At 39.1% G+C, this 24,938-nt stretch overlaps 1 protein-coding gene across 4 annotated transcripts in view; it reads left to right on the plus strand.

Annotated features, from left to right (window-relative positions):
- Positions 1-24,938, plus strand: part of LOC149315028 (tetratricopeptide repeat protein 8-like) — a 60,990-nt gene that overhangs the window by 15,364 nt on the left and 20,688 nt on the right. For 2 of the 4 annotated variants that reach the window (XM_089522370.1, XM_089522367.1), the window contains exons 2-7: positions 5,133-5,253; positions 5,854-5,917; positions 7,317-7,476; positions 9,156-9,245; positions 14,841-14,885; positions 20,252-20,337. In XM_089522370.1, the coding sequence (XP_089378496.1) occupies positions 5,169-5,253; positions 5,854-5,917; positions 7,317-7,476; positions 9,156-9,245; positions 14,841-14,885; positions 20,252-20,337 (530 nt within the window). In that variant the 5' untranslated portion in view covers positions 5,133-5,168. Of the gene's footprint in view, positions 1-75; positions 376-5,132; positions 5,254-5,853; positions 5,918-7,316; positions 7,477-9,155; positions 9,246-14,840; positions 14,886-20,251; positions 20,338-24,938 lie in introns of those variants that run through there. The other 2 variants (XM_089522369.1, XM_089522368.1) reach the window with 2 other exon arrangements.

The following is a 24,938-nucleotide window of genomic DNA, read 5'->3' on the forward strand; positions in this document are numbered from 1 at the left end:
CCTCCCAGCACAGGATCCACAAAGTGGCTTGTAAGCTATGAGTATATAAATCCAGCCATTTAAGGACAATACAACTGAAATGCAGAATACTGGCCCAACATTGTAGCCTTTTTAAAAAAGACTTTTGCATAACGTTTCTGGAATTATTCAGGGGCAGCTGTTTTGGCCATTTAACAAATGCAAACAAATATCCATCAGTGATACCTTTACTGGCCATCCAAAACGCACAATATACTTGTATGCTTGCCACAAGTATATTGTGCATTTTGGTTGTCCCATAAAGGTATCACTGGTGGATTTTTGTTAGTATCTGGGATTGGAGCCGGATCCACCTTGCAAGGCAGTAAAACTTTGGAGAACAGTCTAAGATAAAAGGTTCGATGCTCTGAAAACATTCTTTTAAAATATCATGAACGTCCATGGATTGCATACAGGGACTATTTTAAGGAAGTGTTAAGGAAAGGGGAAATGTTGGACAAATGTCATTACCTTTTTTGTTTTTTACAGAAAGATATTAAGTTCTGTACAATACAGGTGTCAGCCTTAAGAGGAGAATAAAAGACATCCAGAGCCTCCAAAATCACCCAAAGCATTTCTAGCTGGATGGAAACAATGGTGGCAGATTATTTCCCCCCCCTTCTCTTATGGCCATTTTTAAAATGTGAGATATATATGTGTGTGTGTGTAGCTAGTTAGCTAGCACCTTCCTATTTTGGGCAGTGAGTGAATTCATTAGACCAATTCCAAGACAGTTCTGAAGATGCCAGCCACAGATGCCGGTGAAACGTCAGGAATTAACTCTTCTAGAACATGGGCACATTGCCCAAAAAACCCACAAAAAACTAGTTCTGAGTATTTCCTCCTGTTTGGAAGAAGGGATTAATGGGCTGGGAATGCACTGGATCCACCTAATTCACACCCTCTCCTACTTCTACTCCAATATGTCCAGGATACTTGTATATCCCCCTCACTGAGATAAACAGTTTATCACACGGAAGAAAACCGAAGTTTAAACAGGGTTTATTCTGTGAAAATTGCACAATTAAATCACAATTAAGATTTCCCCACACAGTGGTCATTATCCCAGAAACACACACATACACGCAAGATTTAAAGTACATTGGCCAGTGGATAGGTCAGCTCAGGTTTTTTGGGTCAATTTTTTAACCTAAATTTCTAGACTTATACATGAGTATATACAGTACATACGACATGTCTGACTCTTTGTTCAATATATGTCTAACTCATTGTGAACCACTGTCTATATTTGTGGGAGAATGGTCTTTTAACATCTTTAAAGTTTATTTAGCACCATTGTCTTCTCATTTTGAGTCCAGCATCAGGAACCTTATTTACTGACTTGTTTATGGAAAAAGGTTTTGAAACAGACTTTACCCTCCAGTCTCTCTTTAGGTACCCCTTGGTTTCTCTCTGTTGTTGTTTCATAGTTGATGAAACCTCTGTGTGAGCCACTTGCTATGGCAGACATCCTTTTTGTTTCATATCATTTCAGACTTTACTTGTGGCAGAGATTGCATCAGCTAGAAGAGCAAGCAAACTGGAATCCTTTAGGGCTGTCTCACCTTATTTAATCTTTCTGTCAGACATTTCCTTTTCTTTTTTCTTTGTCAAAAGTAGTTCACATTTTCACTTACAAAAGTAGTTGGTTCTACCAGCCTTTATGCAGAATGCTTTATCTTTATTAGATAAGTCTTTCCACACTTTAGCTGTTAGAAGAGCTCTAGTATTTTACATATAAAAGAATAGCAGCGTTCAAGAAATCTTCTAGATTTTCCCATTTCTCAATGAAGACTAGTGACTGGGCAGTTCAGATTTGGGAGATTATCAGACGGGAAAATCAGGCAAGAATAATATAATAATATAATAATAAATTTTTATTTATATACCGCCCTGTGGCGAACCAATCCGGGCGGTTTACAGCATTAAAATAACATACAGCATAAAAACAGTTTATTTCCCTCCCCCCTTAAAAAGTAATTAAACAACATAACATAGCACATAATAGAGAGGGAGACTTGTTGGACTTAATGGGACTTGCAAGTAAATATATATACATAATTTAAAAATGTATTTGAAGGAGGGGAGAAGGGAGAGAGAGATGGAGACTACACTAGCTACTACTGCCAGCAACCTTTTCATCATCATTGGCAAATGCATCTTGGCTACTGTGCTTATAGCAGTAGCATGACCTAGCAGGAACGTGCTTCTGTGCTGCTGTCTTGGTTGATCATCCTGATTAGTTGCCTAATCTGATTATTGTTCTCTGTGTTCCATATGTCAGTTTGTAGGCAGAGAGCTAACACTGGTTCATATAGTAGTGCACTACACAAAACAAAATGGTGTATGTGCTGTTGCTACACTGTTTAATAATTATGCCTCCATTTATTTATAATTTCTATTTAGTTTCCATTGTTCCATATTTTTAAAAGAAATATTACCTCCTACTCTGTCTAGTGCTGCATTTCATTATTTGTGTAACCTCCATGTCTTTTAAAGAGAAGTGATTAGTGGCAAGGGATTAGACAGTGCTGAAGTAATATTGTTTTCTCAAAATATTTGACATTTTAAAAGTCTAAATTCGTGTGAGAGTTGTAGCAACTCCTAGAGTAGCTACAAATCAGGACTCCTCTTTCTAGTCTTACCTATATAGAAACTCAAACAAGCTACTTACTTTCAGGCCCAAGATGATTGTTGTATTTGTCATTATAGTAAGGCAATACGTATAAGCTTTTTTTTGGAACTAGAGCAAGGGTGGGTTGGACTGAAACTCCCTGTATTCGTCACCATTGGCTATGCTGGACAGGGCAGATGGGAGTTGTGGTCTAGTGCACACTGATCTAAAAGACTACATAATTGCTCAGTACCATTATCTTGTTTCTAGGAAAGCATAACCAATTTAAATTTCTTCCCTAGAATATATTATTTCATAAACAATAAAAATACTTGCATTTTATTATGGTTAGTCCTTGTGAACTAAACTACCGTAATTCAGTTTTTAAAGAATAAAAGATTATTTCGTTGTATGAATAAGATTTTGAGTTGTTTGTATCTGAGACTAAATATGTCACATTACATTACAGCAAGTGTAGCTAAAATGGTGAGTATAACATATTCTAGGGATAGGGGATATGATACCGGTCCAGAATGTAATTCAAATTTTCCTCTCCCCCACCCCAGACTGTAAACTGAATAAAACTTTCATTACAGTCTCCACTAGAGCAGTGCTTTAAAGTTGGGTCACTTAATCCTAGCAGCAGACAGATGGCCTGAGAAGGAGTCTGGTTCTGTGCTATTGATCCTAGCCAGATGGTATGAATGAGGGCTTTGGCACTGCCACCTCCTGCCAGGCAACTGGAAAAATGGAGTGTAACTTAAAAAGTGTTTTGGGAGTCACTTGTTTCTTGTTATTTGCCTCTGCCCTTTTACAGCATTTTTTCTTGCGATGATTTTTTCTTCTTATATAAGGCTTTATATAAGGCTGCGATCAGAAAGAAAATTTTCTATAGTTATTAATATAATAGTTTGCCATGACCTGAACTATTAAAATGGTCGGATTAATGGTAATACAGTCTATTTTGAGCAACCCCAGGTTGTTAAACATCCACATACATGTATTTCCTGAGAATGTTTCCTATTAAATTGAACCGCTGATTTATCCTCAGTAGTTAGTCATATAGAAATTTTGCAGTACAGTTCACCATATGTTCCAGACCAAATCATGTATATGAAAATATCCTTTAGCTATTTGTTATTTCCTTTTCATTAGCCAGTTGTTAATTGAACTACATAACACTTCAGGCCTTTAGTCTAATCCAGCAGGGCTTTTCTTATATCTTATTCCTCCATCTTCCAGTAACCAGGAAATCACTGGAGACTAGATAGTTCAGTTGTCTTGTACAGTGAGATCTTGGTATCCACTGGGGTTTAGTTCCAGGATCCACGGTGAATACCAAAATCCATGGATGCTTAAGCCCCATTAAATACAGTGTCATAGTAAAATGTGGTCTCTTATATAAAATGGCAAAATCAAGGTTTGCTTTTTGGAGTGTTTGTGTTTGTGTGTACAGAAATATATAGTGGCCTGTATTGTGTCTGAAAAGGGATCTCTAATGAGTTTGACAGCTCCCACTTTACTATTCTAGTTCTTTTCCTAGACTTCTCTAATCTCATTAGATTTTTGTTGAAATTAAGTTACCAGAAAAACATGTAGAGACAAATCCCCCCCCCCCATTGTTTTCAGCTATTAAGAAAAAGCTATTTTTTGCTTCTTACTAGATAAGCTCAGTGGTCTGAGCGGAATTATTTTTCAGTCTTTTCTGAAGTTTTTAGTAAACCCAATGAATTTATGGCCTCATGAGAGCCAATTTGCCACACAATAGAACAGAGGACATATACTTAACATTCATTGGATTTGAATATTTCCCCCCAGAGATGTGGAAACTGTTAGAATTTGTAATTTTTAAAAGAGTGTGCTTGGGATTTAGTAGGTGCATGTGTTAAGAGATGTATTTGCACCAAAATTTTCAGAATTCCTTGTTTTCCATACAGTTCTGATTCTTTGAAAATACTGTTTAAAATGTGTTCAGACCTTTTTTTTTAACATAAACTCTGACAAATATCAGATGTTAGGGTTGTGCTCTGGGTTGTATTTATGGAATTTAAAACTATTAATGCAATATATGGTAGTAATAATATAATATAATATAATATAATATAATTGCTTGTCTGTATATAAAAACCCTTCTCTTCTGGTAGAAAGAGAGACTTTAACTTGAGATTTTGAATGTTCAGCATTCTCCATTCTGAAACAACTCAGGAAGAGTGCCCTCTGCACACTTCTGTGATTACATACTTATCTGCAACCCATAATTCCTTCTCAAGTGCTTTTTCTAACTTCTTTCTCTAGTGTGGCAAGGTAGAATCCAGCCAACATTCACTGGAGGCCCAAAAGTCTACGTCCATCTCCTCTTAGCAGACAGACCCTTTTGCTGACCTGCCTTCATCATATCTGTATTCTTTTCAATTTGATGAAAGTGACTGAAGCCTACTGTTGTGATATTCTTGCTGCTTTTGAATGTTTCAGATTACTGAACTTTGGTCTGTTTTTGCAGGCTGCTTGGTGCTTGAAATTACGAGCATTAACAGAAATGGTTTATGTGGATGAAATAGATGTCGATCAGGAAGGCATTGCTGAGATGATGCTTGATGAAAATGCAATTGCACAGGTTGCACGTAAGCTACATTTAGATGCTGCAAAATGTATTAAACCACATAAATTCATATTGCCTTCACCATGACATGAATTTTTTCATGCTGTTTTGATGTTAGAACAAAGCTAGTCTTCTTGTTTTTCTTGGGGGAGTACTCTGAATTTCAGTTTTCCTCCTCTTGCTGTTGCCAAATGAATGGACTCTCTCTGTGTGAGAGACTTGCATACTTCCTTTTTAGATTTTGGATTTATTGGTCCAAAACTCCAAGAATTTCCCTGCCATCATGGGAGTTTTAGTCCCATCAAAGTAATGTTTCCAAGTGCTGATATTTACTACGAATATATTTCAGAATACTAGAAGAGCCCAATTTGATTGGTATTATACCCATTCATTATAATACTAACTTTATTGGATGATATGATGCACTTTGGGGCAAAAATCACATTCCATAAAAAAATAGTATTGGGAATATTTCTCTCTTACATACCTACATAGTATACATGACCCATTACATTATGCTACTTAAATTTTATTAGAAAAAGGTTAAAAGATAGGGCAGGAAGAAGAGAAAGGTGAATAGTAATCTAAGAACATAAAATTATGTAACTTTGTTTTTTTGCAGGTCCTGGTACTTCACTGAAAGTCCCTGGAACTAGTCAGGGTGGTGGACCTAGCCAGGCTGTCAGGTATTCAGCTCACAGATAAACTTAACTGGCATAAGTTCACTGTTCCTCATTTACTGTTCTTCATTCATTTAATTCCAGAATGTGAAAAGGACAGTCTTCAGGTTGTATGTGGCCTCCAGGCATCCCCCAAATTTAAAATGTTTTGGGGTGAAAAGTCTGATGGAGCTGTCCTGCCTCTCTCCCCCTCTGAGGCCGGATGATGGTGGATTGGAAGAAGGGGGGCTTTCTTCTTACTTTGGCTGATGGAGCTGGCCTGCCTCTCACTCCTCCCTAGGCTAGATGATGATGGATTGGGAGGGAGGGCCTTCTTCTGTTTAATGAAAACCAAAACTGTACATTTGATTAAAATTGATCAAATTATTTTTTGATTAAAACAAGGTGTTGTTGTTGTTGTTGTTGTTGTTGTTGTTGTTGTTGTTATTATTATTATTATTATTATTAAGAACTGTAGCCCTTGAGCAACCCATAAAGTGGTCCACAGTCTCACTGCAGTTGCCCTACCTTTATTTAACTAATAAATGCTATCCAGCGAGAAGTCTATTTAATATTGCTTAGGATTTGTTTTTCACTCTTCCTTATGTTTTGGGTTGTCATCATGCTGCATTATAGGTATTTCCTTCTCGTCTCATAACCATGGACTGCTCTTTTGAACCAAGTGACATTTTCAATGTTTCTTTATGTTTCCATGTGTTTCAATTGTGTAAAAATACAACTGTGATACCTAGATTGTGAACAAACCAATGTGATATCTAACTTGTGTCATTTGCAAGTAGTTTACTGCTAGGATAGCAAACTGACATGAAGTATATGATTATGAGGAAATTCATATTTTAAAAAAGCCAAAACAAGAACAGCAATATAAAATATTTAGATAATAAGGTAATTAGAATGCTGCAGTTCATCTCTCTGAACAAGCATAGTTGACATTATCAACTTATTTCTACTTTATTGTATTTTAGAAAAAGTATCAAACATTGTCCACAATCTCTTAGTATTCAGACAGACGCATACACAATAAATAGAGTAGGAAATAGAGTATACAACCATAGGCATAGTAAAGTAAAATAAAGAACAATCTGATATAAAGAGGAAACCTTGTTAAACTCAAGATGCTCAACATTTTAATTTCACACATTCTAAACCACTTTTCCAGTACCATTATAGTAAATATCTATTTACTCCAGATTTTCATGCAAACCCTATTGAAATGCACAGCTAGTAATGGCTGAATGTAAGATGAAGTGGAAGCACCAAGCTGTTTGCAGATCCTTTCAACTGCACCTATGGGAAACATACCCCTTTGTAATACTTTAGGCTCCCATGTATAGGATTGCCTTGTTTATAATAGCAGAGAATATCCCTTCATGCATGATATCTTTGTATCTGTGGATCATTTCAGGCCAGTGACTCAGACAGGGAGACCTCTCACAGGATTTGTACGGCCCAGCACACAGGGAGGACGACCAGGTACCATTGAACAGGCTATAAAGACTCCAAGAACTGCTCACACAGCTCGTCCAATGACTAGTGCTTCAGGAAGATATGTGAGGCTTGGAACGGTAAGAGTCAGGAAAGAACAAACAGCATATTCTGTTAATGTATGTTATATAATGTTTGAAACCTTGGAACATTGAAGTCCACATTAAGATAAACACCAATTATTCCTTGTTCTCTTAATTTATTTTATATGTTGTGAATTTTATTTTGTTTGATCTCTGAACTGTAATAAAGAATTGTTGTTGATTAAGATAATGGCCTGAAAAGCAGTCTTCCAGGTAGTTTGGTTACGTGGCGTTTAGATGTCGGACGCCTCCATGACATCCAGGAGCCACTCTGGCTGACCAGACATGGGCAGCTTCAAGCTGCTCCGGAGGCATGGTGTTTACACACTGCATGCCCTCAGAGCAGCTCGAAGCTGCCCTGGGGTTGCAATAGGGCTGCCTAAGACAGCGTTTTACTGGCCCAAATGGGAGTGGATCTTTCCCACTCATATTTGGACTGGCGTCAGGATGAATTGAGGCTTTGGTATGTGGTTGCCATGGCTCCAGAGTGAGTAGCTCCAAGGCAGCGCCAATCCGCCCTATTGCGGTGGTTTGTTCTAGCCCCAGCTTGATCTTTGCATCATCCTTCCATATTAACTTGCTACATATGTTTCTCTTTAGTGAATTAATGATTTTTTAAATCTCCAGAATATGAGCATTTATAATATGAAATAACATTTTTACTATATATACTCAACTATAAGTTGATATTGTGTATAAGCTGAGGGTAGGTTTTGGGGCCCAAATTATGGATTTTGATATGACCCATGGATAAGTCAAGAGTAAAACTTATTAGCATGTAACAAAAGATGTAAAGGCTGAAGTAAAGGAAAACAATGCTAAAGATCTTTAAAAGTTTTGACAGACATAACTGTTTGTGCTCACCCTAAAGGCTGGATGGATGAGATAATAGAGGGGGGTTGATGCTTCTTTTAGGTGCTTCGAGAAGAGACGAAGCTCTCACCTTTCACTAAAGCACAGTTCCTTTTTTGATAAAAGTTAAAGTACAGTACTTACATTGACCCATGAATAAGTCGACCCAGTTTTTTTTGGGGGGGTCAGTTTTTTGACTAAAAATTCTAGACTTATACATGAGTATATACAGTAATTAATTAAATGACATGGAATTCCCAGCTGCTTTTAGTTTAATATCCTGTCTGTTTATGAACAGACATGCATAGCCACACTTCATAGAAAATAAGGCAGAACGAATGGAGAAACAGCAAAGAATCAACTTTCCTCAGCCTGAACCTATTTCATTGGATACGACTGCACAGAGTACCTTCGCTTATCACTTCCGAAAATCATACATTAATACAATATTCTGGCTGTAATCTACCCTTTCTTTGTTCCAATTGGTCAGACACAAAAGACATGCCTGCCATAGATACTGGCGAAACGTCAGAAACAAACTCTTCTAGGACATGGCCACATAGCCCGAAATACCCACAAAAAACTACAAAAGATAGGCTTCCTACTGGGCTGAGCTGTTGCTGTTGCTGTGACAGCCAAGGTTAGATGGAAGTCTGAGCAGTTCAATGAAGGAATTAAGAGCTGTTCAGCTATCAGGGGAATAAATGTGCATTGTCATTCATAGGTAGTATTGCTGGGAATCTCTGAAGTAATTTTAAAGTCATTTTTCTTTTGATAATACAGACAAGAGCATAAAGCAGTTTTTGGTTACTTTGTCCTTGCAGGCCTCTATGCTTACCAATCCTGATGGTCCCTTCATAAACATTTCTAAACTGAACTTAAATAATTATGCTGAAAAACCAAAGTTGGCAAAGGTATGTGTTTCCCTTGATCTTACATTTTTATATGTTTTAAAATCTTTATTTCCCTGTAAAAGCAGGTTTTTAGTGGTTTAGATATTTGTGGTGGTAGTGGGGAAGAACTTGTCTTTTTCTCAAAACTGGGACACAAGGTGGCAAAGATGCTAATGTCCAATATGGATATTTATCACTCATAATTCTTAGCTTATGGTAAAATAATTAACCATAGACCACAGAACTGCTTGCTTTTTCCACGCATGAATTCCTACAATCACAGGAAAGTGACTATTTAATATAAACCCTGCCTTTCTCCTGACATTGAGCCAAGGTGGTTTACAACAAGGTTAAAACAAGATAGAGCTGAAACTTAATGATAGAAGATTAAAACACAATTAATCAAGCTATCATATTGAAATGTCATTAATTATGAACAGTATGAAATTATCTTTTAGATAATGCTGGCAGCAATACTGTCTGAAGAGTATAATTAAAACAGGGATCTGAGTTGAATTCAGATCGTAGTAGAGCTGAACTCTGTTGAGACTTAGCCATAATCATATCTGCAGTGAATTTAATAGGTTATTTATGCATAACACCAAACCCCAGTATCGTGATACAAGAATGAACAGATGTGAGAGATTGTCATGCTCTCCCCTTTGCATGCTGAGATTAGAAGCTCCTGACTGTGTCTTGTTGCAAGATACCGCATATACTCTATAAGTTGACCTCATGTATAAGTCGAGGGCAGGTTTTTGGGCCAAAATTATGGATTTTGATATGACCCATGGATAAGTCGAGGTTAAAACTTCAGAACAAAGGATGATGCAAAGGAAAATTATGCCAAAGAACTTAGAAAATTCTGGCAGTCAAAGGCATGTTATAGATCGCCCCTTTGGGGCGGCCTGTAGGCGCTCCTTTCCCCAGTGTATCGGGGCCTCAGCTGCCACAACAGCAGCCTCCGAGGCCCCAATCCGCCGCTTTCCAGGTCGCGAAGAAGTGGCAAAAGGCCGTTTCCCTGCGGCCTGGAAAGGGGTGTCCTTGGGGCGGCGGGGAGGAGGAGAAAGGGGCCGCTTGGCCCCTTTCTCCTCTGCGTCACTGGGCGCAGCCATGTAAAGGCTGCGCCCAGTGACGCAAACCTGGAAGGAGCTCCGAAACGGAGCTCCTTCCAGGGCCGCAGAAAGGACGCTCTATGCGCCCTCGCGCGGCCCCACTACGTCACAACCGCGCCGCCCCGTTTAGAGGCGGTGCGGTCGTAATGGCGGCGGCCATGTGGAACGGCTGCTGCCATTTTGTACACGCTCCGCACGTCCTAAGATTAGGGGCATCCGGAAAGGACGCCCCTTTTTAACCCTAGCACGCGCGGAGCATGCAGGGCAAAGTTCTTTGTGCTCATCTTAAAGGCTGGATGGATTAGAGACTAGAAGGGATCCATGCTTCTTTTTGGTGCTCCCAGGATGGACTAAGCTCTTGCCTTTTACCACTCTATTCAGAGAAAAGGGATATATATATGAGTTAAAGTCCAGTACTTACATTGACCCATGGATAAGTCGACCCAGATTTTTTGGGTCAATTTTTTGACTAAAATTTCTAGACTTATACATGAGTATATACCGTATTTGCTCTTGTAACCAAAGGAACTCATGAACTGCTGTAGGCATGACTAAAAGCATATAACCTTGATGTGCAAACGAGAATGGAAACCCAAGACTCATACCTGGTCATTCCTTCAATATCAAACCATGGTTTGATATTATGGCTGGATGGCCCCAATACTTCATCTTAATTAAGACTAGCAATGGGAATTCATGCTCCCAAAAAGAAAAAAGAATATGCAATCTCAGGCTGCTTGGCACAGAGTCATAGAAGATAAAAGCTAATATATGGGAGCTACTGCTTTTAATTATCCATCTTTGCCTGATTCTGTATGGCAAAAAGAGATGATATGAATAGTTTTCTACTGTATTTGTGCCTGCCCAATGATTGAGGTCTGCTGGGGAGGGGTGTACTTCTCTGTATCCTACCAATGAGGTCAGTATACTGTGTGAGGATATAGGGGAGGGCCTTTTCAGCTGTGGCACCTCAATTGTGGAATTCCCTTCCAAAATGACTGTTTATTACTCATTTATCTCATTCATCTGAAAATATTAATGCACATACTGTAGTGTTAAAACGTTTAATCTTATAAATCTGTTTTGTTAATTGTATTTAGTATTGTTTTCTGTGGGGTTTTCGTGCTAGAAGAGTTTATTCCTGACGTTTCACCAGCATCTGAAGATGCCAGCCACAGATGCTGGCCAAACGTCAGGAATAAACTCTTCTAGAATATGGCCACATAGCTCGAAAAACCCACAGAAAACTATGGATCCCGGCCATGGAAGCCTTCAACTTCACATTGTATTTAGTATGTTTTAAATTATTTTTAATGTTTATATTGCTTTGACTTATTTTTGTTAATTTTACTTGTGCAATGCCCTGAGATCTTTTGATATGATAGAAATATTTTAATTACTAAATAACATTCTTATGTTTACCAGTCTCCAATGTCTTATCCTGACTTGAAAAGATCTTTTAAAATATTTCCATGCTGTGTGCCTCCTTTGAAAATAAAATGAATGGTACCATAATATATTATACTAGCAAAGACAACATTACAATACTTTAAAAATTTCCAGTGATATTGAACCAATATACACAAGCATAATAAAGTATAATTTTGGTTTAGATTATTCAAAACTTTATTTCTATTTCTGCTTTTTTGGTTATTGTTGCATAGTCAGATAACAACACCATCATGCTTTAATGTAGGATTTAGTGCATGAAAAGATAATTTACTGGAAGTAGGACATTAACTATATTAGAAAAAAGAAAATAACCTTAACTAATGTGTTTTAAGCATATGTGTAAGATAAACAAAACATTTTTAAAAATCCTTTGGCCCAGTTTTATCAATGCACTGAATATAAGCCCTTTATATAAATGCTACAGTTCTAAACACTGTAACCGAACAGGCCAATTATCTCTCTTGATTTCAAGCTAATAGTTGTGATACATTTTCTGCTTCTAACTCCATAAAATATTGGAATTTTAAAATATGTTCTTTGGATGATTGACAATCAAGTTAATCCAACAGAAATGGGAAATTGTCCACTGTGTCTTCACTGGACCTAAATTTATCATGTATTTTTGACACTATTATTATTATTATTATTATTATTATTAAAAATTATTCTGTTGTTGTGTGCCCTAAAGTTGTTTCCAACTTATGGCAACCCTAAGGTCAACCTATCATGGGGGTTTCTTCGTCTAACAAGCTGCAAAGAATGATTCTATTTATTTATTTATTTACCTGTTTTGAGAAAAACAATCCATGAGTATTTATTTATTTATTTATTATGGTATTTATACCCCGCTCTTCAGCCCTAAAGGTTCTCTGAGTGGCTTGCAGATAGTTATTCAGAGGGTTCCCTGCCCTCAGACTTACAATCTAAAAAGACCTGACACAAAAGGAGAAGGGAATGGTGGTGGGGAAGGGGATCAAGTCCAGTGGTTCTTTTCTCCTTCTGACACCTGCTGGACCAAGGCAGATGAACTGGAGGGAGGGCTCTTCTTCTTCAGGCTAGGACTGATGGTGTTGGGCCTGCCTTATTACTCCCTCCCATGCTGGATGATGATGATGATGGATAAAAGGAGTCATTGGTAATTTTTTTAAAAAAGTAAAAACAACACCCCGAAAATGGAAGTTCATGATTCCCCAAGCTTCAGCCTGTTGTTGGCTATGTATATTGTGGTTCCACACCGTGTTGAAGTTAATTTTAATAACAGAGCTCAGCATCCTGACATAAAAATAAATAAAGAGAAATTAAATATTTATCATCTCCTCCACCTTTAAAGCAAAGCATTATATTTCTCACGCTTGAAAGTTTAGCCTAGTGATACCTCAGAAGACAGAATTAGAGCCTGAGTAGAGATTCTTGTTGCTATAAAGTGGGGCCTTAGTGCCTTGCCTAACTTATTCCATCTCCTCATGACTAGCTTGTTGTTGTTAACTGCCCTTGAATCAACCTCGATCCTGTGGATGAGACATGTCCATGACACCTTATCCTCCACTGCTCTGTTTAGGTCCTACAGATTCAGTCCCTTGGCCTCCCTAATTGAGCCCATCCATCTGGCTTGTGGTCTCCCTCTCTTTCTACTGCCATCTACCTTTCCTAGCATTATAGTCTTTTCTAATGAATCATGCCTTCTCATGATGTGTGGCCAAAGTATGACAGTGTAGTCATCCTGGCTTCCAAGGAGGTTTTGGGTTTGATCTGTTCTAGGACCCATTTGTTTATCTTCTTGGCTCTCCATAGTATCCTCAGCACTCTTCTCCAGCACCACATCTCAATTTTATTTTCTTTTTGTCAGCTTTCTTCACAGTCCACCTCTCATATCCATACACAGTGATGGGGAATATGATGGCTTGGATGAGCCTACTTTAGTGCTTAGAGTTATATGTTTGTCTAGTTCTTTCATAGATGCCCCTCCCATTCCTAGTCCTCTACTAATTTCTTGACTGTAGTCTCTGTTCTGATCAATTTTTTATCCAAGATATGGGAACTCTTGGCCAGCAGAACAGAATAAATCATGGAAAGCAATTAAACATGTGCAAGTTTTTTTAAAAAATCTGCAAAATGTACCCCATTTTAGAACTGAACAAAAGCTGATCTTGGATTTTTTAGAAATATTATTCTCTTTCAATGAAGGACAAAGAAAAAGGCTTTTTCTTCAAACAAGAGATGTACTGCATATACTCATGTATAAGTCTAGAAATTTTGGTCAAAAAATTGACCCCAAAAACCTAGGTCGACGTATCCATGGGTCAACACAAATACTATACTTTAACTCTTAATAAGAATGGAACCATCTTATTAAGAAAGGCAAGAGGGCAATCTGTCCTGGAAGCACTGACCTCCCTCTACTCTCTCTTCCATCCTGCCTTTAATATAAGCCAAAACAGTTATGCCTGCCATAATTCTGTAGATTCTTTGGCATTGCTTTCCTTTGCTTCATCATTTAGATTCTTTTTTACATGTCTGTAAGTTTTACCCTTGACTTATCCAAGGGTCATATCAAAATCCATAATTTTGCCCTTAAAACTTGCCCTCGACTTATACATGAGGCCAACTTATAGTTCGAGTATATACGGTAGATATGCAGTTATTTCATACACTTGTTAAAGACTTTCTGCCAGTTTTATGGTTCTGTTGCCCCATCACCACTCCAACAAAAGCTGCTGCTGAATGTTCCTTAGCTTTTTGGTGCAAGGGGAGGACTATAGTGGAAAAATGAAAACTGTCAACTCTGCTCTCCTATAATTATATATGCACTACTTTCTACTGACATATAGGCATCTTTGTATCCCATTTAGTACATTGAAAATTCTTCTAATTCTGAATTATTTCCTGACCTGGCAGTATCATAAGCAAGTTTTCGTGATATGAATTTTTTATTGCAACAAACAATTTGTATACAGGATGTTTGTGATTTTTAAGTGGACTACTTGAGTGCTTAAATGGCCTTTGTCCTTCTTTGACTTAACTGTGTTTTGCAAATTTCTTTTTCTAACAGGCATTATTTGAATACATTTTTCACCATGAGAATGATGTTAAGAATGTAAGTTTGCTTATCTGTTTTTCATATATAACTTTGTAATGTTACTTTCCAATTCAACTGTTCTTTGAATGAGATAGAACTATACACACTGGAGAAAATTCTTGTTGTAAGTGGGACAAAGTTGCAGCATCTAGAATTATGATGTTTCCTTTCTTAACTTCTGGAAAGCTTTTAATCCAGTTACTGTCTATGGTTTAAGTCAATAAATGTTTTTCATGAGTCAAAAGGTACTAACACTTCCAGAACACAATCCTGTTGATTCCCCCATGCTTTTCTGTTCCACTGCAGAACCTCTTTGCCCCATTGTCTGTCATTTCAGAAAATCACTCAACTCTCACAAAATCTTTAGGAGGGAATTGTATTGTGGGGAGAATCCAGGAAAGTCCAATCTTAAAAGGGGTTCCAGTTGACTGTCTCTACATTTGTTGTGTAAAATTGCAGTGAGGTGTGTGTGTGGGGGGGGGGGGGGTAGAGTTCATTTAAAACTATAAAGTGACTATTGTGCACCAGCCATGCAGAAGAAAAGCAACAACCTGCATTGGAAAGGCATTAAGTAGGGATATTAGGGTTTTGTGGGTAGAGAGATTGGTATCTTAAGAATCTTTCCACATGACATGTTGTGGCAGTAATAGTTTGGTATTCTCCAGTTTTGTAATACTGTTTTTAGGCATTAGTTGGCAGTCCTATAGTAGTTAAAGAGGAAATTTTTGCTTACTGACAGTCATAAAATGTCTCCTCTGGATAGCAAAGTCCTGTGCTCTAGTCAGCAAATGACCCAGGAGTAAGGTAATTGTAATGCAGTCATCCCGCCCCCCCAGGAGTGGATGGTGGGTGGGATCACAATAAAAATGATGGATCTGATATTTCATTGGATAGTTGATGTTGATGTTTTTAATTGTTGCCTGCTTATTTTAACCAATTCTATTTTATATTATTACCTATTGTTTTATGCTATTGGCAGGTTTCATTTTTATTGATTTGATCATTTGTATGTACAGCACTGTGTACATTTACAGCGCTATAAAAATAAACTATAATAATAATAACAACAACAATAATAATCTGGCCTAATCAATGAGGTATTGCAGTTGACCATGGTACATGTGGAAGTCCAGTACCTGGGACATTTCATATTCCTCCTCTACTCCCACCATCACTGGAAAGGATATAGTTGTTGTCCTGGTATCAGGACCAGCTTTGGTTGCAGGAACCAGAAGAGAGAATGAAAAACAGGGTGGGCCCGAAGACTTGCTGGCAACAGCCATTGAAAAGCCACAGGATTCACTTGCACTATCATGGGGTAGGAAACTATGAAATGAGCCTCCTGCTTCCAACAATTTGATGATCCAGAAGATGGTGAATGGAGAGCCAGACCTGATCCCCCACTTTAAGAGGGGATCCAGGCCCTCTCTTTGCATCTGCAAAGCACTTGTACTCCCTTTTGGCCAAGTCTAATTGCTCACTTAGAAGTGACTGTGTATCTTGATGCAATTGATCTGCTACAGGCACCAAAGACGGAGGACACAGCTGTGAACATGTGTAGATGGAAACCAGAGTTGGAAAAGAATGGAGTCTGCTGACTTATAGCATTTAGCAATCACATTTACATATCTGTTCCACTTAAGAGTGAATTTAGTACTCTCTAAGAGGTTTATAATCTGTAAACCAATTGCCCCCAACAAGCTGGCTACTCAAGGAGTGGTGGGAGTTGTTGTAGGCAAACTCTGCCAGGAGCAACAGCTCAACCCAATTGTCTTGCTGGTAATTGATATAGCAGTGGAGATACTGTTCCACCATGGTATTGGTACACACGGTCTGACAATCAGATTATGGATGGTAGGCTGAGGAGAGGTAGAGTTTTATATGCAACAGACTGCAAGAACAGGACTGTAAACTGAGGCCCTCAATCAGATGCTGTCACCACAGGGAGACCATGTACTTAAAATATGTGGATCTGTTTCCTTAACAGAAGACACACCAGAACAGAAATAAAGTGTGTAATTTTGGTGAACATATCCACTGAGCCAAAAAGGCTTGGTCCGGGGAGCCATTGAATTTCTCTGGTGGGAACACAGGACACTTGTATTGGTGAGGCTGTGGTGGAGGTAGTATCTGTTTCTGGCTAAGTTGTGCCTGCAGGTTGTCCGCAGCTATGGTGGGCTGTGTCACTTTGGATCAGACATTGGTCCAAAACACACTACAGAAGTAATCCAGTTTGAGACCGCTTAAACTGCCATGGCTCAGAGCTAAGAAATCCTGGGAATTGTAGTTTATTGTAGCACCAGAGCTCTCTCACAGAGAAGGCTAAATGTCTCAAAAATCTACAGTTCCGAGAATTCCCTAGCATTGAGCCAGGCAGTTAAACCAATCTCAAACTGGGTTATTTCTGCAGTGTGTTTTGGAACATTTTCTGTCTTTCTCAGAGTTTGTTTAGTAGTGGCCCCACTTTACCATTCTACCATCAGTTTTCAAAAAGGAATTTGGAGTGTGGTGCAACAGATTTTTTGGAAGGGAAATGTGCTATAGTAGTAACAAAATAAAATACTTGTCTACAGTACTGAGTATAATAATGCAGTATAATACTAAGTAAGCGCTATATAATATACAGTACAGTTAAAAGGCAAGTGATAAAAACAAACAACCGAACAGCTGTTTTAAAATAACAAATATTGAAAAGCACATCAACACCAGTATACACATGGAACAGAGGTAATTTTAATCTGGGAAAGGTCTGCATTAGTAAATAACATTTTTAAAAAGCATGTAAAGCTCAGCATGTACAATGCTTGCTTCTGGTGTGAATATGCATATATTCTCCTCTGAATCTCAGTGTGCATACTAGAAATATTTTTTCATGTGATTTTGTTTTTTTATTGATAATTATTAGAATTGCTTCAAATTGAATGATATATGTGGGTTTAGCTGAATACACATTTTCTGCCATAAGTTGTTAATCAGTTGGTGGCACAGGCACACTTGAGGTAATTGAATTTTAGTGGTATTGAAAATGCAGCCAGCAACAAATGCCGGGTTTTGAAATGTCTTATTAGACTGCCAGGACATGCAAGATCTGAATTGTTTCTTCGATAATTGATACCTTTAAGGAACTGGAACTGTCTGGAGCCAAATTAGATTAGGATATATACATAATTGCTACCAGAGAATTTAGTCCTCAGATGACAAAGGTTGAATTCTGTGAAACAAATGTGTTCTGGCATCAGTAGCTGATTTCATAGACTTTAGATATTTTTATGACTATGGTTTTGGAGTTCACTTCTAATGCAGTATATTAGTCCTGTTTCTTTACATGATGGTACTGGTCATACAAACATTACTATTTTCATAACCTTTTTTCTTTCTGTCTGTCACTTTTCTTCATTCTCAGTCAGTACTGTTATTGGAATCTACTTCTTAGAGTAAACACAGACTGTGTAGACATCTGGACATTCTTGGACAGTAGTTGGCAGCTTCTGTCATCATTTATTATGTTGGCTACTCCTGATGGGGAATCCAACAATATGTTTCCCACCATATCCTTTCCTTTCCCTTCTATTTTAACTTCATGAATTTTAATTGGTCCAACTGAAATGTCATTGACTTCAGGAGGACTTGAAATCTGAAACTATTACACTTTGTGAGACTGTTCAGGACAGTATGTGTGTATTCAAGTTTCCTGAAATTGTGGGTATTGTATAACTCATCATTCCTGAAAAAAGCAGTCTCGTTTATTTTACTTTTCTATAGGTTAAAACTTTAATTAAAGTGGAACACCATCTGAAAGCAGATGTTACATACTAGACTTCAAGGGTTGTGGGCAGGATGTATGTGTATGCTTGCCTTTGATTATGACTATACTATATGTTCATGTAAGCTATTAGACACTATGTTCTTACTAAAAAGTCAAACCTTCTGTTTGACTATAGCCATGGAATTCTTGTTCTGATAAAAAAAATTTGTACAATTTCAGTCTTCCTCTAAGAAACTGACTAAAAAGAACACTTCAGGCATGCTTTCTTATGTTCTCTTCTCAACCTGTATGGTCAGCTGAGACATCTTTCTCTATTCTGCCTTGTCACAGTTTCAGTAATGTACAAGACATGAATCTGCTGCTCCTTACTGTGCTAGAGCATGGTGTACCACTCATCCATTTAGACTATATTAGTCCTTACTTCAATAACAGAGAAAGCAAATAAGCTTTTCTCATTCTGATTTGTTTATGCCTGTATAAATTTTACATAAGCCTGTGTGGGGGTGTAGAATGGACATGTCCTTGTTTATGACTCTCCATGAAATACTGAATTGGAAGTTATTAGCTTGTATATGGATATCATATGCTAATTCTTACTCATTCTAAGATTGTAACAAGGGTGCATACCTTTTGTGAGGATTTTAATAACAGTTCACACTGTCCATGAACCTTTGCTTATTCACTTACATTTATGAAGGATAAATGAAGGCTTGTCAAGGAAGGAAATTGTAGAGGGTCAATTCTAATTATACTATCAACATATTTCATTCCTATTGTTGCAAAAATTAATATCATTTTCCCTTGAAACAAGTCCTAGTTGGAGATAGTGGCCAGTTACATCATTCATACTGAAAACAATTTGGCAGTTATTGCTAGAACAGTTGTTTTTGACGATATCTGTTTAAGGAACCAGTAAAATGGTACCAGTAAATTTTTGTTGTAAACAATAAGATTTTTCAGGGATAGGGTTTCAGGAGATATTGCTGAGAAGAGAGATGCAAATGCAACATATTTTTCATCAACAAATGAAGACATGCAAATGGACATTATTAAATTTTAACATTGTCTGTTCTCAGGTGGATATGTATAATCCCTTGTGTGTTCCTTAACAGTCTAATTAAAGGCTTTTATTTGAAGGTTATCCTGCACCTAGGGACATGCTTGTCTTATTCTGTGGTATCTGTAGTAGATTTCACATTATCTTAAATTTCTTTTATTAATATGATTTTACTCTCTTGTTGTTCACATAAGCATGCAGACTAGTATGTCTTTGTCTGCTTGTATATTTTTTATATTAATATGGAAGCCTAAAATGTAATTTAATTTAAAAGTGATTCACACTGCAGGTGTGGAAAAGTTATGTTCTTAATAAGGTAACAGACGGGAGAGGGAGTCTGAGTTATTACAAATGTGCTTTCTGCAATGGCTTCCAATGAGAATTTTTTATTTCTTTTGCTGTTTTAGCTTATGTAGTAAAATAGAACCTATGCAAAAGCATGCCTAGCTCTTTTGTGAAATATTTTGCTTTTTAATCTTGTGACTCTATTACATTTTACTAATTCTTGACTCGTTTTTTTTATTTTTGTCTCAAAACTGAAACTGTGTTTTTCCTCCCAAGGCTTTAGATTTGGCTGCATATGCCACGCAACTCGTCCAGTTCAAGGACTGGTGGTGGAAAGTGCAAATTGGGAAATGTTATTACAGGTAAAGCATCTTACTCTTTTTAAAACTTAGGGCTTGAGTTCATCTGCATGAGTTCATCATATTGGGATGCTTCACTGGGCATTAGATGCCTATTTCACACTCCCCTCAAAGGCGAGGATTTGGAGATTGCTTCTCTGGTTGCAGAGATGTTATTCCCAGTCCCTGGTTGCATTTCTGTCATTCCCATCTTTTCAGTCTTGTCCACAGTGAGTGAAGCAGGCCCACAGATACAGAGACAGGTATCTCTTTTCCCATAACAGCTTGGAATATGAAGGTATGGCAGTGGTGAACATGCTCACCTGTGCCCTGTATAGGCTTAGCCATGGTACCTACAGTGGACTGGATTAAATCCCTAGAGTATAATTTGAAAAACTGATTAGACCTGCCTTGAAGGATTGGCTGTTTTCCCACACCAGAATATATCATTGTATTTATATAAAGGAAGACGTTCATATACAGCAGACTCCACAAGTGTGGCCTGCAACCTGTGTGCAATCCTTGGTGTCCCAGGGCGTACCCTGAAACCCTCAGAAGCTCCCAAATTCCTCCCCCTTTTTTAAAAAAATTATACACTCCCCGGCGGAGGAGACCAGGCAGGGGAGGCCTCAGCGAGGCCCCGTTCCCCTTCCTGGTCTCCTCCGCCAGCAACGGAGGCGGCCAGGCAGGGGAAAAGAGCCTCAACGAGGCCCCGTTCCCCTGTCTGGTCTCCTCCGCCGGCGACGGAGGCAGCCAGGCAGGGGAAAGAGCCTTTCCTCTTCTTCTGCCTCCTCTCCTCTTCTTCTACCTCCTCTCCTCCTCTTCTTCCTCCCCCTTTCCCTCTTCTTCTTGTATCTAATGAAGTACATATGTTATTTTTTAAAGTGTATATGTATGTATGTATGTATGTATCATATTGTTATAGGTCGGATTATTTAGCTGTCAACCCCTGCTAATATAACTTTAAAAATACAGAAGTAAACCTGATATTACCTATAGAAAGTGAAATATGGCATAAGAATTAATGCAAGTAATTAGAGCTGGGAGTGTGTGTCTGCATCAGCAGGAAAGCAGCTGCAGCTTACGTCTGGGGAGAATGCCAGATGCTCTGGAATATAACTAAATAGGAAAAATACCTGCACATAATAATAATAATAATAATAATAATAATAATAATAATAATAATGTTGATGATGATTTATTTATAGCCCACCCAATCACAAGGAATCTAGGCGGGTTACAACAGTAAAAATAAAGATAATAAAATAAAATACAATAAATAAATAAAATACAATAAAATTAAAGAGAGCGAAGTGAGTACATTCACAGTTAGGCCTGATGGAAGTTGGGCCTCTCTTTTTAATTTCCTCCCAGGTCTGATGGTGATGTCATGGAGGGAGGGCTCTTCTTCTTGAGGCAAGGATTTTATTTTAATTAATTTTAATTTAATTCTTCTCATTAAATTTAAGAGAAGAATTGGTGGACAGAGTGACATAAGTCACAGTAAATGGGGAGTAGAACTAGGTAGGGAAGGCCTGCTGGAAGAGATCCGTCTTAAGAGCCTTCTTAAAGGCTGTAAGAGTAGAAATGTCACGGATCTCCTTCGGCAGGTCATTCCATAGCTTCGGAGCTGCAATGGAAAAGGCCCTCTGGGTGACTGAAGTTAGCCTAGATTTTATTGGCTGAAGTAGATTCTTCCCCGAGGACCTTAGAGTGCGGGACGGAAAGTATGGAAGGAGGCGATCTCTTAAGTATTCTGGACCCAAGCCATGTAGGGCTTTGAAGGTAATCACCAACACCTTGTACCTTGCCCGGAAACTAATTGGCAGCCAGTGAAGGGATTTCAAAACCAGTGTTATGTGATCGGTACGACGAGTACCTGTAATTAACCTGGCTGCCATATTTTGTACAAGTTGAAGTTTCTGAACTTGGCACAAGGGTAGCCCCATGTAGAGGGCATTACAGAACTCCAATCGAGAGGTGACCAGCGCATGTACAACTGTTTCAAGGTCTCCCTGCTCCAGGAAGGGGCGCAGCTGGCGTATCAGCCAAAGCTGATAACAAGTGCTCCTGACTGTCGCATCCACCTGAGCTGTCAGGTGAAGCGACGAGTCAAGGAGCACCCCCAAGCTGCGGACAGAGTCTTTCAGGGGAAGTGTGACCCCATCCAGAACTGGCTGACATAATTCCATACCTGGGCTTGGGTTTCCTATAACAAGTACCTCCATCTTACCTGGATTCAGCTTGAGTCGGTTTTCCCTCATCCAGTCCATTACCGCCCCAAGACAGGCATTCAGAGGAGAGATGCCATCCTTAGTCAGTGCATCAGTCTGAGACATAGAGAAATATATTTGGGTGTCATCAGCGTACTGATAACATCTTGCCCCATGTCTCCGGATGATTTTTCCCAGCGGCTTCATGTAAATGTCAAACAGCATAGGAGACAATATTGCGCCCTCGGGTACACCAAATTTTATCTCTCTTTTAGAAGAGCAACTGTCTCCTAGCGCCACCATCTGGAATCTGCCTGAGAGGTAGGACCGGAACCACTGTAGAACAGTGCCTCCGATACCTAACTCTCTCAGGCGTTCCAGAAGGATACCATGGTCGATGGTATCGAAGGCCGCTGAGAGGTCTAAGAGCACCAGCAGGGTCACACTTCCCCTGTCGATGCCTAGACGGAGATCATCGACTAAGGCGACCAAGGCCGTCTCAACTCCGTACCCCGCCCTGAATCCGGTTTGAAATGGGTCCAGATAATCAGCTTCATCCAAGACTGCCTGTAGTTGATTGGCGACCGCCCTCTTGATCACCTTGCTCAAGAATGGCAACAACGAGACTGGCCTATAGTTATTTCTATCCAGAGAGTCCAGGGAGGGCTTTTTTAAGAGTGGTCTGACCACTGCCTCCTTAAGACAAGAAGGCATGGTACCCTCCCTGAAGGATGCATTCATTATATTTTTCAGCATCAGCTTGACTATATCACCCCCCTGGACAGCCAGCTAGGATGGGCAAGGGTCAAGAGGGCAAGTCGTTTTTTTCAGACTACTAAGGAGCTTGTCCACCTCCTTAGTACTTACCGACTCAAATTGATCCAGTCTAACAGTAATGGCGGAGGCGTTGGATGCCTCTCTCATTGCTTCTGACTTAAAGTTGGCATCCAAATCAGCTCTTATCCGAGAGATTTTATCTGTGAAATAATCATTAAAAGCATTACAGTAAGTTATGGTTGACTCTAATAGAGGGTTCTGGGTGGGAGGCAGTTGTGTTAAACTCCTTACCACCCTGAACAGCTCAGCTGGACGAGATTTCACAGACGCAATAGATGCAGAGTAGAAAGATTTTTTGGCTGCATCTATCGCCACTTGATAGGACCTAAGAAAAGTCCTATGAAGTATCTTATCAGATATGAGTTGATATTTCAGCCAACGCTTCTCTAGTCGTTGTCCAACCTGCTTCATTTGTTTAAGCTCTTCAGTGTACCAAGGGTTATGGGTTTTAGTGGGTTGGAAAGGACGCTTGGGAGCGATCATGTCTATAGCTCTGGTGATGTTGTTATTCCATAAATTAACCAGAACTTCAACAGAGTCACTGGCATTGCTAATCATAGAACCCCCTAGGGCTTCTTGGAACCTAATGTCTTCCATCAGCCTTCGAGGGCGGACCATTCTAATAGGTCCTCCACCCCTAGAGGGAGGAATAGTAGTCTCGAGACCAACCTTAACCAGGAAATGCTCCGTCCATGATAATGCGCAGATACTAGTTATTTCTGCCCACGGATATGCCTGTTCAGTACAGAAGACCACATCAAGAGTATGACCTGCAGAATGCGTGGGCTCAGAGACTATCTGGGAGAGGCCCATGTTTGTCATGAAACCTATGAACTCCCGAGCCGCACCAGTAAGATTAGTCAAATCACCCTTGAGAGGGATGTTGAGGTCACCCAGGACTAACAGCCTAGGTGATTCTAACATCAGCTCTGAGACTAGTTGTGTCAGCTCAGCTAGGGAGTCTGTTACGTTACGGGGTGGGCGATAGACCAACAGAATCCCCAAACTCTCCCTGGTCTTCAAGCGAAGGTAAATGCATTCAATGTGGTTTAATGCACGGATAGGTATCCTGGTTAAAGTGAGATTGTTTTTATGGATTATGGCTACGCCTCCCCCCTGCCTGCTTCCCCTTATCTGCTCATTGACAGAGTACCCGGCCGGAAGGGCCTGAGCCCAGGTTACAGAGCTATCTGCTCCTAGCCAGGTCTCTGTGATACATGCCAGGTCAGCGTTGTGATCTATCAGTAAGTCATAGATGATACGGGACTTATTCTTCACTGACCTGGCATTGCATAAGAGCAGGGAAAGGTTTGGCGAATGGTTAGGAATGCTCTCCAGATCTTTTGGGGTAGTAGGGCGAATGGAAGGCGGAATAGATATCAGACATCTATCATGTCTTCTTCTGTAATGACCTTTTGCCCTATATATACTCAAGAAGGGGGACAGATAGGATAAGAATGAAACCTACCTTACTCCAAATTGCTATTTTAATTAAGTAAGAGCTGGTGGATACCTCAGTTGTAAGTTATTTTGATTGGCCAACTAATTAGTTGGGTGGGTATAAGAGAGACTAAA

Source organism: Sceloporus occidentalis, unplaced genomic scaffold (assembly GCF_023333645.1).
Source record: "Sceloporus occidentalis isolate IW3139 unplaced genomic scaffold, rSceOcc1.0.p SCAF_4, whole genome shotgun sequence".
NCBI classification, from domain to species: domain Eukaryota; kingdom Metazoa; phylum Chordata; class Lepidosauria; order Squamata; family Phrynosomatidae; genus Sceloporus; species Sceloporus occidentalis.